The sequence below is a fragment of the Lineus longissimus genome, chromosome 5, assembly GCF_910592395.1.
Source record: "Lineus longissimus chromosome 5, tnLinLong1.2, whole genome shotgun sequence".
Classification (NCBI taxonomy): Eukaryota; Metazoa; Nemertea; class Pilidiophora; order Heteronemertea; family Lineidae; genus Lineus; species Lineus longissimus.
In genome coordinates, this window is record NC_088312.1 from 4523080 (window position 1) to 4536783 (window position 13704).

Sequence of the window (13704 nt, forward strand, 5' to 3'; positions counted from 1 at the left end):
CGTTACACCGGTGTTCCCAGCAGCTGAATAAACGTTGGTGATACTGTAATTAAGAATGGAAACATTGACTGAAGACCAGTTGGATGCGGAGCCAAGGTTGCAGAAGATTGCTGCTGCTTTGGACTGAACACCTTGACAATGACCAGAGGCAGACACTGGCATTTGGTGTCGAGGGTTACAACTAATTACGAGGACAGTGCATTGAATCAGTAAGGATTGAAATGTGACAGCGGGTCTCGCCACATTTTCAATGACCTGACCGTGGCTTTATCCAAGATCTGATACATGGTGCCCTGGCGACAGGTTCCTTCATCCTTTGGTATCCGGTCAAATATTCTGGTTGACATCTGATCCGATGGATCCCCATTTGTTGCCGACAACTAGTATTTGATGATGGCTACCGAGCGTAACCATTAGGAACCTACTTCCTCGGACACCCTGTTGTCATGATGACGATGGATTCTAAGACGTTTTGATACCTAAACACGGGCCCCTAAACACATTTGTAAGGATCTGCTTCCAATACAGCGGGAAACAGTCGCGGCCATGTTGCTTCACAGGCTTCGTGGGTAGTTACCACTGCCGAGACAATAACTGACATAAAGATGAACCAAAAATGTGTGAAACGGCATGGTCGCAGTTCCCGCTGTCGTGGGAACAGATATTTAGCAGTCAAATCATGTACAGGATGCTACATTATTGTAACAAAACTTAACAGTTTATGAAAATAAGTTACCTTTATTGTCATGTTCATATCCCTTAAGTCTTTTTCAGTTAGAATACATTGCTTTGACGACGATGGCGCCGAATCGCTGTTTGAGTGGCTTCCATACAATTGACGACAAACCTGTCCCTAGAAGCTAGGAGGAACAGAAATAAACGTTTGCCAGATATGTTGTAGATGTTTTTTTATCTCTATTCTTTTTGAAAAACGAACCTTTTGTTTTATGGCATGGTGTCGCATTGTAATAGACGATAGGACAGGACAAAGAAAACTACAGAATGTTTAAATCGCCCCTCCCCCAACACCATCTCGCAGTGTGGCTTTACCTCTGTCTGCCCCAAACCTTTAGGATATTATACCTATTATATGCTACATGCTAAATGCTACTGGGTCACAAAACTTTTATTGTATCTACCTCACTCTGGTGACAATGTTCTTGTCAACACCAAGTGGGTAACTTCTCAATGTGTACTATACCTTTACTGCAGCGTGTGTTGCTGTATCAGTGTTCATCACAAAGAAAACACTTCAAAAGGGTAACACTCACATAATGAGCTGTCACACCGGTGTTGAATGAACTGCTAAACATTATCGATTCTTTGAAGTATATTGGAATAAACTAAATCCTCTAAACATTCAAACGTGACATGAACCATGTGGACCTTTCTGCTATTAGTGGGCTACTAGTGTTATAGTTAAAGTCATATTAGCCTGATGGAACCAATATAAGCTGATTTGTTTTCAGAATTAAATACTCTTGATTTCAGAAGGTACTGCCGTGGCCGAAATCGCCTTTATTCCTTAATATTTTACCGAATTTCAAAAAGCAAACTTGTGGTGTTGAGTTGTCATCTAATTTCATGCTACTTCTTTTGAGTGTTTCATTGATTTCTCTCTTGCTACGTGTACACCTGGAGGGTCGTTCAGGCACGGCGTTTGGTTCAAGTTGGCAGCACTGGTCACGGAGTGGACGTTTACCATGCTACCAGTGCTGCCATCTACAATCCCACGTTGTGGCTCGCGGGACTCGCAACAGTTATGTTTCTCTTTTCTACTGAAGTAACTATGTACATATCTCTAGCCCATGCGATCAGTTCTGGTCTTTTTGTGATGTAAATGCTGCAATAATATATATTTATCCATTGAGGAATAAAGGTAACATGTACATAAAACAATTGAGTTATTAATTCGTTGATCACAACATAGTATTACCAAAACTGAACATACATGTATGTGCAATGATGGTTCTGGGTATAGACATGATAGGGACCTACTCGGTTGTATGGAGTGCCGCGATATGTCACATCTACTGTCAGAGTTGATAATAAGGGGTGGATTCACCAGCCTTCCATATACATGTACTGTATCAGGTGTTCAAAAAGGTGATACTGTCCAGTCAGTATATCGGTCTTCTGATTACCGAGTCCGACCGGAATGTAATACGAATCTGACAGAAATCAGATGTTAAGAATCTGACCGGATCTAACAAGGTCATTCAAACCGTTATTTCTGGTCATCACCCTTGAACATGTAGTTCTCTCCTCTATTCAACTTTTTAAACTAGTTGAAATGGAACACGAAAAGTGCCTGTGGCCAGAGCGTAGAAATCGCTAGAGTGGAGACAGGCCTTGAAGGCACATTTAGAGAACAACGAACGGGTGGTAGTAACAAGATAAATGTAGTTATTTTTATTTTTCACATTTCCTATGTGAACCTATATCTGCAAACTATCGGAGCGTGCATTCCTCAGTATAGTCATTTCATTACTTTAAAGTTAAGGTAAATATACATACAGTCATAATTTGATATTTTGGAATCGAGCAGACGATTCTGATTTACATGTTCTAGTACTAGTGCCAAGAAAAACATGTCCCACTCTTGTATTTAGTGAATTGAAATTCGGCATCAAACGTGTTCCTTCAGTCTACATTATCTGAAGTTTTGGTCAAATTCCACTGAGGAACAAAGGTATATTGAGCTTAGGACAAGTTTTTTTCTTGACACGTAGTACACACAAGAACTATTTTAGCTTTGTCGTTGCCACACTGTTAACATGAAGCAATGTGTGATGCTTGTGTAAAGTTCGCAGGTTTTTTGCTCAAACTCACTCGTTGTGCATTGGTTAACATGGGACGCGTTTGAATACGACCGCGAGGAAGCTGTCTCTTCAAATCAGAACAAAACCACCCTGCAGCGATCCGAAGATTCAGATTCACGTCAATGATGGCCCAGGCTCAATGTTCCAATGTTGTCACGACGTAATCTACTAGCACGCCCCGGCGAGATCTCGTAGTGAGCATCCGGCTTTGCAGCAGACGTCTGCGAGTACGTTCAGGGGGATGACGCCTCGTTTTGACCGCGCGTTCTCGTTGAAGACGGAATGAACTGCATCGGCAATCTCTGATGATCGACGGAATCGGAGGTTTCCTGAAGAAAAGAAGGCATCTATTTCTCAACTTAAAGCTCGAGTTTAAAAAAACCCAGCAAACTCCTCACTGCCACAAGTCTAAGAGTATTCGATTCTCTAACGTTTTCTGGAAGTGCTGTAATTTTTTTTTGATCGGTAAGACTTGCCACGTTGAGCAGAACTGAATTTGGGACTTCCGCTTAGGTGTAAACCAATCAGAAGTCAAGAATCATACTTGTTCGGCGGCACAGACAGCATGGGCCAGAGCTTACGGCGATTGACCTGAGCGGAATTCTTACCTTTCAATAATCTATCAATATTTGGGATTGATTCTGTTTCGATGGAGGGGGCGCTGCGTTTGGCAATACCACATGCGATGAACATGGCCCTTGGTAAATCTTTGCCGCAGAACTGTGAGGCATGTGATCCGATGATTGCACTTGTTGTCAGGATGAGTACCAATGAGATAGCAAGATGCAACGAGTATTTGGCCATTTCTGAAAGGAAAAGCATGGGACAAACTTGTTATAAACTTTCATACTGTAAGCATACGAAGCCCATGACTGTGTACATTAAAGTAAGTAATATGCACTTTTAGCTCTTTGTTTCTGTAATACAAGTGGACAATAAAGCAAAGTATTACTGAAGTCTGGAAAAATGCAGCGAAAAATGGCGTTCTGATTTGAAAAGGCCTCATAGATGTGAAACTCGATGCTACAAACGCTTGGAGAGAAAACTCGCGTTTTGCGCAAAGGATTGCGGCTCGTTGTATTTCACCATGGGTAATGATATAACAAAATCATTGGCTATTTAGGAAAGCTATGCCCCTCAGCAGTTTTAAAAGCAAGCTCTTCAAGAGTTCCAGCATTGTTTATTGACCCTTTCTTGACGAAAAAGGAGAGGCGACCGGCATGAGTTGTTGACAATTATTCTCCGCGATGGTTTGTACGCCAATTACCGACATTTTTCAACCTCATGGCAGTCTGAAGCTATGCCAAATCATCTTTTTTTCGTGAAACACACATTAAGTTTATTGTTACTTCGGTCCATTCGAAAATGGTTTGTCCGCATTGATTGGGGCTCTGGAGCACAAACCACTGGTTGGACTTCTTTGAAAATGATACTTTTTTTATAACTTTTCGCTCTGTACGGTTTACTTATCGACCAATCTGAATGAGATGTTCTGGTTATTATTTTTTTGTGTCCATTCACTCATATGCCAAGTATGATTGTGATTATACAGAAACAAAATGCCGTGGGTGATTAATGTTCATAGATTAAAGCCTCGATTGAAATATTCAAGCGTCGAATTCCCTCACGATTTACGCTTTCTTCCATAGATATAACACCGCAAATATGATTAGCTGTAATCAGTCAAAATTGGGTTGTTATAAATTCCTAATCAAAGTGAGATATTTGATATACACTGACTTCTACGGAACGATTTTAGAATATGCAGCTGAACATGCTGGACCAGAAAAAGTGACAAGCTACTTGCACAAATAAAACTGTTGCTTTAGAGTAACGTCCATGGCCCCCATCCCTTGCGTTCGGTTAGCGTTAGACGCAAAGAAAAACCTTGGGCCCCTGCGGCTCTGTCTATATCATCCATTAATTTCCAGAGTCTTCGACAGATTTCTCTTACCTCTGAAGGGATTCAACGCCAACAAAATGCAGAAACCTGTGATTAATATTCAAAACAAGACAGCCAAGTCAATAACTATTTCAAAATGTGTCAACAGAATTGATTAACTCTGTGCTGACGCTGCTGTAAGCATTTCCACAAGGCATATACTGTAAGCTTTATTTTCTTGTACCAAGCGAGAAAAATGCGGGGGAAAAGAAATAAAGTTGACAGGCTTGATTGGAGTAAATAATGAGAGAAAAAAACAAACACAAAAATAAGTTCACTGCAGGGATAAGTATTGTTTCACATAATGTGCTTTCTATCACCATTTCTTTTTTGATGGCGATGAATTTGCTAAACGTCAGAGCTGTCGACCGGTTGAACTGCGGGCATATTCATTTTGTACTTAGCCTACTTGTATTCGTTACAAAGTGAATACGGAGTTTTGGACGGTGCACAGACATGGGGCGATATGAATAAAGACAAGTAAATGCTTTTACTACAATTTTGTACAGAAAGGCCTAGTGTAAATGTACATGGAGTTTTAGATAAAAGCATTTGCTGGTCTTTATTCATATCACCCATGATGGACCGAGGCCGAGTTGCTCAATCGGCGTTAGTGACAAAAGCCAGGCGGACAGACGAGGTATCCGGATGTAAAGACGCGAGGAAAGTTAGCCGAATGAAAACTAATCCGAAGATCTTATTCATTTTTTATGATACAAGTCTTTTTACTAATCGGGATGATAATAATAAAACATCTGGTGATCTCTGATGCTGCTCAGTGAAACTATTGGCGAGACGGTAGCAGATGCCAATAAAAAAAATTTCGAGGTCTGGTCACTCAAAGACTTGAATAAACGGTTACTGAGATGAGGTGCCGACTCCGGGGTTTTCACTTCCTTTAGAGGTCTGTGGCTAGTTATGTATCAAAGACGTGACCACACGGTGTATGTAGAGAACTCCAAAGGTCGATATCCAATGAATACTGCCAGTGTAATTCGTGCAAGGGTACAAAAAACATCCATGTCTATTGAAAAGGATTAGGCGTCAACGCGAATGGCGAGCAGTTTATCTCGTAAACGGGTCATCGGAATAAATAAAATATCATCAGCCTCAGAGTGTGACTGTCAGTATTCAAGGACTGCACTTGATTCGGCAAAGGGACATACTTCTGGTGGTACATGAGTGGGATTTGTTTATTTGTGGGCCTTAATAGTATGACCACAGAATCGTCTCAATATCCAGACGACACACTTGGAATTCCTCGCTCTCCATCCCTGCAATACACTGGCAACGAAAAATCAAAAACCTTGAACATGAAAAAGCAATTAGCAAATTCTATTGCACATTTTTTCTACAGCTTCTAAAGACTCTTCAACGAGCTTTCTTGAAGGTGTAAAATTCTTCAGTGAGGTGCAGTTCTTTTGCAAGTTATCAAAGTTATCAAGAATGCACACATCTTCGCAATTTCGGAGTGATTTTGATAAAACGTTCCCAATTTGCTCTGTTGACTAATGTGTAAAACCGTGTGAAACTCGATAAGATTAAGTAATCCAGGTTCTAATGCTACACGTGGATCAAACTGTTATGGACAGAATGTAGAATGATAAAACTGGAGATTTGGTGATTGACAATGATCAAAATATTTAGTAGGGCTATCACCACGTCATCAGAAATCCTTCAATAGCGCCGTTGCACTACATGTAATACACCCGGTCATTTATTGGCTTCGTCTGGTAAACTTCTCAATTTTCCGCAGAAAAGATGTTCTCGCTTTCAATAAAATATCTGAAGAATATTTCAAGAAGGAAATTCACGCCTCTGGTAAGGTCGGTATTAGCAAGTTGGCATAGACTCAGATCTAGCAACTCTTAAGGTCAAAGGAGTCGTAGTAACCCTCCGCAGAAGTTCTCAAACGTTCATTGAGTGTTCTGTCCTGCCTTCGCGGTGTTGTTAATGGAGGCGGAAGGCAGCAGCTTACGGGTGTCACAATCAAAGCAGAACCATGAAAGCAATTTCACCTGAATTGGGCCGACAAGACGAAAGGCGGCCGTGCAACTTGTAACCTTAAGTGGTGTGAAGTCGGGAGACTTAAAGCCTCTTCCGCTGCGAGGCAATTGTATCAAAATTTTCCTCAAAGCTATTTAATTTCACTAATGAGGCCGTTACAAGTAACATTTGTCAGCGGGGCGAGTCGTCAAATTCGGAGATTTGTTTTGCATTGAAACTACCACCAAAATCTGCCCATTCTTCTTCAGAGAAGAAAGCTTGGCCAAAACAGGACAATGTTTAAACAGACACCAGAAGAGGTATATTGTACAGGATTGTCGAATGAACCTTTCTTCGTTGGTCTTATAAGGCAAGCTAATTCGACTCCCGCCGAAGTCGCATTCTACTGCCTAGTCGAATTCTGATGTTCCCCGAGATGATATGCAAACAAACCGGCGCCGTCTCTTCGTAGCACAGACATCTGCGTGTAAATGTACTTGACGTAATTGATAGATATCTAGATATATCTCTACTTCTTCTATTTAATAAGACATCAAAGCTTTTAATTCGTATTCAAAAAATGTTTCAGTTTGTCAAGTGTTCGATACCTTCTGATATAAAACCCCATCTCAAGAAAGAGATTAGCCGGCTAATTGCTTCTTGGACTTTTCTAATGTCTTTTCTTTAGTATTAATCATTGCTATGTTGCTACTCTCGATTCAACCATTGGCTCAGCCAGTTTTACACTGTTTCCATTCCCGATTCAACCACTGGCTGTATATACCAAAAATCAGGCGAGTTTAAAAGCATCTGACGCGATTCGCGATTCCAGTCCTACCGCAGTTTGCTTATTAAGGCTATGATGCATGTGGCAAAAAGCAAAAATCAACAAAATCCCTTTGGGCTACTTCCATAGACGGACACATTCTCAGTCACTGGAGTATTCTAGTCAGTATGATATGTAAATTTTGCTACATCGGGCGCATATCAAGACACTATTATAATTTAGAGAATGCACTTTAAAACGACGTAAACTTAATTTAACACCATTTTTAAGCAATAAAATGATTTTTCAGCTATTGAAAAACCTTTAAGATTTGTTTAAGCCCAAGCAATGTTAAAACTTCACGTTTTTCAAGGAAATGAATGAAATACCCTGAAGGCTTTCGAGAAACTCAAAACCTTTGTAGGGTATTCCTGACCACTTCTTTCAGTGGTTGCAGTATTGCGCTGAAGATTTTTTCGTCACAAAAGCTCAAACAGTATTCTTAGAGAGTAAATCCATGAGAACAGTTGGAAACCGCAAATAACTTACCGGTCGGTACTTGTAGCATGTCGACAAGAAGAGCACTAGTAACGACGTCAACGACGTAACGCAAACAATGATTTGTTATTGGGAATTATTGAGAACATTTGACGATGTCTGAGGTGATTCTCACTTACAACGGTACGTGCCGGGAATGACTAATGTCGCTATATCTACCTCTTGTCCGGCCGATGATGTATTCATCGGTCGAAATCAAACGAATCGAACATTTTGCAAGATATATATCTGGATAAAAGTTTGTACATAATTGTATGTTTATTTTTCAAAAGTAATCATCGACATCATGGAGTAAAGACGATATTTGGGCATCGCCTTCACCCTGTCCAGTTACAAGTAGTTAACGAAATAATCAGATATATACCCGATAGTACGACTTTTGAGGCGCTTTCTCATTTGCCAAATGGCTGCGTCCGATTGTGATCACCGACTGTATATATACCGTACCACAAAGCAAGGAAGACTGCCTGCAAGTATTCATTTACTCTACTTCAAGGAAAGAAAATTTAAATCAGCACGAAAAAAAATCGTTTCCAGTCATCAACCTTTGAAGTTTGCCAGCTATCGTATTCCCGTACCATACTTATTCAAATGTAGCTATTTCTTAAATTACCTATTTCTTAAAAATGCATACAGATAATCATGTATATCTTTGGAGCTTGGTCATGTACGTGTAGAGTAGACCAATTTTGGGTGACTGGATCCCCTCCGCCTTCAGATACCCTGCGGGGGAGGATGGGAACGCTCATCAAACTCCACTAATCCCTATATCACATTAACAGGGGTTACAATTAGCACATCCAAACCAAGAAGGAACGTTTTCACAGCCCACAGAATCGGCTTTCGGAGGATGTTTGCTTGGCGGGAAAAGGACACTCAGTGACCGATGACACCAACTACATGATCTCATGCGATACTGCCAGTGGAGGATGCTTCCTTGAAATTCATGAGAAAGTTATCCGGATGTTACATTGTATACATTGTTTTTCAGTGTTGCGGTGTTTGGTTCAAAGGGTATTCAGTCTTTGATACCAATAGAAGCTCTCTTATTACGTATTACGTATTTTTTCGTTCTGATTACTGTACAGTTCTTATGAAACTGAATATTCCATCTTAAAATCTCGCTTTGTATTGTTACCCATACATATTCTTAGAAGGACGAAATCAAGTTTCTGCGAAAATTTGAAACTTCCTTATCCTCAGCGGAAACGTCATCTTATGTTAGAGTTACCAGGTGTGCTTTACAAAGCCAGACCGATCGAAGAATCGCTACCTTTTTCGGTGACCGTGCCGAATAGTAACGCCCTTCCACGTCAGTTTCTACAATGTGCAATGTATGTCAAGGTACGAGGAGGGTGGGCTTCACATGTTTTTGCATGAGGTGGACTAGCAAAAAGCCGTTATTGGATTGGAGTGCATTGCCTGAGGTTCTAATTGACAGGCAAAGATGATTTTTGCACATCTTCTCGCCAAAGCATTTCATTTAACACCACAAGCCCAAGGGCACTCGTACCTGTCGATGCAAATTATATCAACTCGGGATGAAACCTACACTCCTAAAGCAGTGGCGGCGTTCAAACCCTACATGTAGTTTTCTCGCCATCTACTATATATCAATTACTGCGTAGGAGTGTAGATAAAACAATGAATGTGTTAGACAGTGCTTTTTAATACTGAACGTCCGGCCCTGCATCATCGGCCTTTTACATCAGAGTGTCGAAGGGGTTGAAAGGCTGTGACATCTGGGGTCACCAGGCGGGCCCCTTCTCCGGAGGCTAGCTCGAGGAAATTGGTAAATGAAACACAACAAATCTGCAGCCGCGGCGGCCATCAATTAGCAACCGTTCATTGAAAAGCTGTGACATCTGGGGTCACCAGGCGGGCCCCTTCTCCGGAGGCTAGCTCGAGGAAATTGGTAAATGAAATACAACAAATCTGCAGCCGCGGTGGCCATCAATTAGCAACCGTTCATACACCGTTGCCAGCTTCAGTGCCACCAAAGCAGAGAAAAACTATCCAGAGCGCGCGAAACCAGACCAATGATTGCGGAAGGATATTCCAAGTGCACTTTCTGGTTGCAATCTCGAACGTTAATGTGGTCGATTCCTTCCGTTACTTTTAACATCTTTAGTCATTCAGGTTCTGTACCTTAAGATGACTGAAAATTGGAATTCTTTTGAACAATATGAAAAAGAAAACCAGGAGTCAAGCGCGCCTTTAATGGCAAGAAAAATTTGACGGTCGTCACTGACGGAAAAGCGATTTTTGAGGAGGTAATCGGCTACATTTTGTAAGGTTACACTCCAAAGTAGAGTCATTGTTCGAACGCATGTCTTTCTTCACGTCTGCCAAATTAACTATTTTGTAAGAACTGACGCTAAAGTAGGCTAGGTGGATTTTCCACTGAACAAGATTGATCACATTGGTTCTTCTCGAAAGTTTTCACAATATCACTTGGAAGTAAGTAGAAGAATAAGATGTCTGCATCGGTTTAAATCATATAATTGATATATTGTCAGAAATGGTAAAGTACGCCCATGTCACCACAACAGCAACTGTAAAACTCTCGAAAGCCAGAATATGACTTTTAGTCCCGGTCATCACACTCATACTGATACCACATACTGATACCACAACAATTATGAATTACAGCGAATCGATTATATACATCAAGTTATTCGCACTTTACTTGATAAATTCAGGAGGAAATATAGGGAGGTGTTTTCGAAGGCATTCACTTTTCACGGCTGACAGCGTCATCGTTGTTGACAACGTGTCGCGACAGAGACGTGTGGTAGCCAACGGCTGGGCCCACAAATGTATCCCTCCAAACATAATTCTGCAACAATTTAAGATCAAGCTGAGGAATGGTTCGCGTGATCACGTCATAAAGTTTTGCCACAGAGAATCGTGATCGACTCGCGAACGGTTGTTAAAGTCTTGCCTGAAATCAAACTTCAAGCAACAAAACATCATAATATTGAAACTATTGAGGACATTTGTCTAACTTTCATTTTAAAAGGAAATGAAAATCTTCAGACAGAAAGAAGCTCGAAATATCAGTAAAGGAATTGTACTCACTTTCTTGTTGAGCTCTGATTATATATGCCGAGACTTCCGCGACTGATCCCTGCTGGCTTGCCGATAGTTTGTGGCGGAGAAATGCGATGGCGGTCTTTTTAAAGGCAGCTTCGGAAAAGGTCGCGCATCGCGCCAGTCGCCGCGGACCGTTTATCTTTCTTCCTTGAAAGCTGTTAATCTTCTTCGGGTCCGGTGTTCGAAATATACAGATATTGTTATATCATCTGTAGATTTCGCATGTGTGTGACGCATCAATTAATTGTCTGACGTATACGATAGTCAAGGATGTATATGTATTTCATAAGCTTGAATTCTAATTATCATTTTATTTCCGTCTTCACATCTGCAGGGCGTCTGCATCAATGACTAGCCTATACAGCATATATACATGTAATATTCGATATTGCTCGCATCCGAAAATAGAGGGGCTGTCGCCGGGCTAGACTGCATTAGCACAATGTGTATACCGGAAGTTCAACCACCGAAAGCCGTCCATCCGGTGGGTTAATTCCACACTATAGAGTTCAATATGTATTAAGAGAGGGTCCCCCTCCCCCCGCGGCTTAGACAACACTGGAATCTTCGATTGCAGCTGTCACCGCCGTCGCCACCACACTCATTTCAAAGGAACACAGCGATGCCAGATTTCTCCTTAACATACATGCTTACAATGTATCTCCTTAAGGATCTTCCTCTAATCCAATAATAAGACGCCCTGTAATAATTTTGGCTGAAACGTCACTGCGTTACCTCATTAACTCTTGCCATCAGACAAAATACATTATGCGGTGCTGGGTTACGTAACAAAAAGAAGTCAGACATTGTGTTATGTCATCAGAGAGATAACCAAGCGTTCCGGTCAGAAGATGCCGAGATGCCGTCAATGTCTGAAAGTTAACTCCCCCGAGGTTTCAAACCGACCGCTCTCATTGGCCTTTGCATGTACTGCTACCTCTACCCACCCCTTTGGCTGTTTCCCCGTAAGTTCATGGACACCAACCATCCCACCAGAGCAATACGATAACTAATGACGTAGGAAAAAATCTAACCCATGATGTATTGAGGGGACATTTCATTTGATATCTCCAACAACTATAATATATAATGAGTTATTATGTCATAAATAGACGGAAAACAATGGGAAGATGATATCGCTGCGTGATTATAGATTCAGGTGAGACACTTTGTTCATAAACAAGATGACTAGGAGGGGTCAAATTGAGTACATGTACGGTTTGAAAGATATTGAGCCAAGAAACCATCACGTTATCAAACACGATAAACTACATTCGGCGGAGTTCTTATGTCACTGCATGTCTCAACAAGTATTCAGTACCTACTTTTATATTGTCCTACCCCTAAACGCTAAAATACAAGGTGACAGTCCCATCTGTCTCACCGTCCTGAAACCTCGGTGAAGCAGACAGAAGGCTCAATTCCGTCTGGTTGTGACAGTCTTATTTGTCTCAGCGTATTGGAAAGAGGGTCAACTAACCAGGAGGCCCGATTTGGTCTGGTTTGACAGTCTCCAGGCACCAGGCAGTCGGCCGTTTCTTGCTGTATCATCTCACTCGCCATTTTATGTATCATGGTGAAGCAGCCAGGCCATATTCGGTCTGCATGTCTCATCTTCCTCACAGTCTTCACAACACGCTGGAGCAACCAGATCCTATTCAGACTGGTTGTGACTGTCTCACCACTCTCGACACAGTGGACACCTTGAGTGGACACGCTCCGTGCGATTCAGTCTGTTAGTTCTTGCCTGAACAGACAGTGAGAGATGAGACAGTCACAACCATACCTAATCAGGTCTTTCATCCCTGAACGAGACGAGACAGTCCGGACTAGACAAAATCGGAGCTCCTCGCTGCGCCCCCAGCCCATGCATCCAACATGACCAAAGAGATGAAAATACATCATAACATGGTGACAGAGGAGACAGTCACAACCAAACCGAATCGGGGCTCCTGGCTACTCCACCGTGTTTCCAGCACGGTGAGATAGATGAGATTGTCACAACAAGACCGAAACAGGGCCTCTGGCTTTCCGGCACATACGGCGAGAGAGATGAGACAGTCACAACCAGACCGAATATGGCTTGGTCGCTCCACAGTATTTCCAGTACGACGAGAGAGATGGGACAATCGCAGCCATACCGGCCTTCTGGTTGCTCCATCATCTAGCATAACATGGTAAGTACGACGAGACAGTCACAACCAATCCGAATCGAGACTGGTATCTTGACCATAGTGAGAGATGAAACAGCCACAATAACACTGTATTGCCAAAGGGATGAGACAGTCGATCAACCAGACCAAAACTGGGCTCTTGCCGACTCTACTGATTTGCCGATTTGTCTCTACCTTCAGAGACGAGACAGTCACAACCATCCAAATCGGGTCTTCTGGCTGCTCCATCGTGTTGCCAACATTGCGAGAGAGAGATGGGACAATAACCACAAGACCTTACAGGGCCCTCTGGATTCCCCACCGTTTTGCCAACATGGTGCGCGAGATGAAAACGTACCAACGAGACCGAATCGGGCATTA

The 13704-nt window shown here is 42.0% G+C and overlaps 1 protein-coding gene across 1 annotated transcript; it reads right to left on the reverse strand.

The window, feature by feature from the left end:
• Positions 1-1784: 1784 nt before the first annotated feature.
• On the reverse strand, positions 1785-11212 carry LOC135488467 (uncharacterized). The gene is made up of 3 exons (XM_064773091.1): positions 11156-11212; positions 3431-3628; positions 1785-3151 (listed from the first exon to the last, which is right to left on the reverse strand). The coding sequence occupies exons 2-3, from the start codon at positions 3624-3626 to the stop codon at positions 2991-2993; spliced, it is 357 nt and encodes a 118-aa protein (XP_064629161.1). The 5' UTR covers positions 3627-3628; positions 11156-11212; the 3' UTR covers positions 1785-2990.
• Between the last annotated feature and the right edge of the window lie 2492 nt (positions 11213-13704).

Excerpts from the sequence above, each read along its gene's own strand:
- LOC135488467 (XM_064773091.1), bottom strand. The coding sequence starts at position 3,626 with ATGGCCAAATACTCGTTGCATCTTGCTATCTCATTGGTACTCATCCTG. Across the intron at positions 3,152-3,430 it reads TATTGATAGATTATTGAAAG|GAAACCTCCGATTCCGTCGA; the intron begins GTAAGAATTCCG and ends TCTTTTCTTCAG.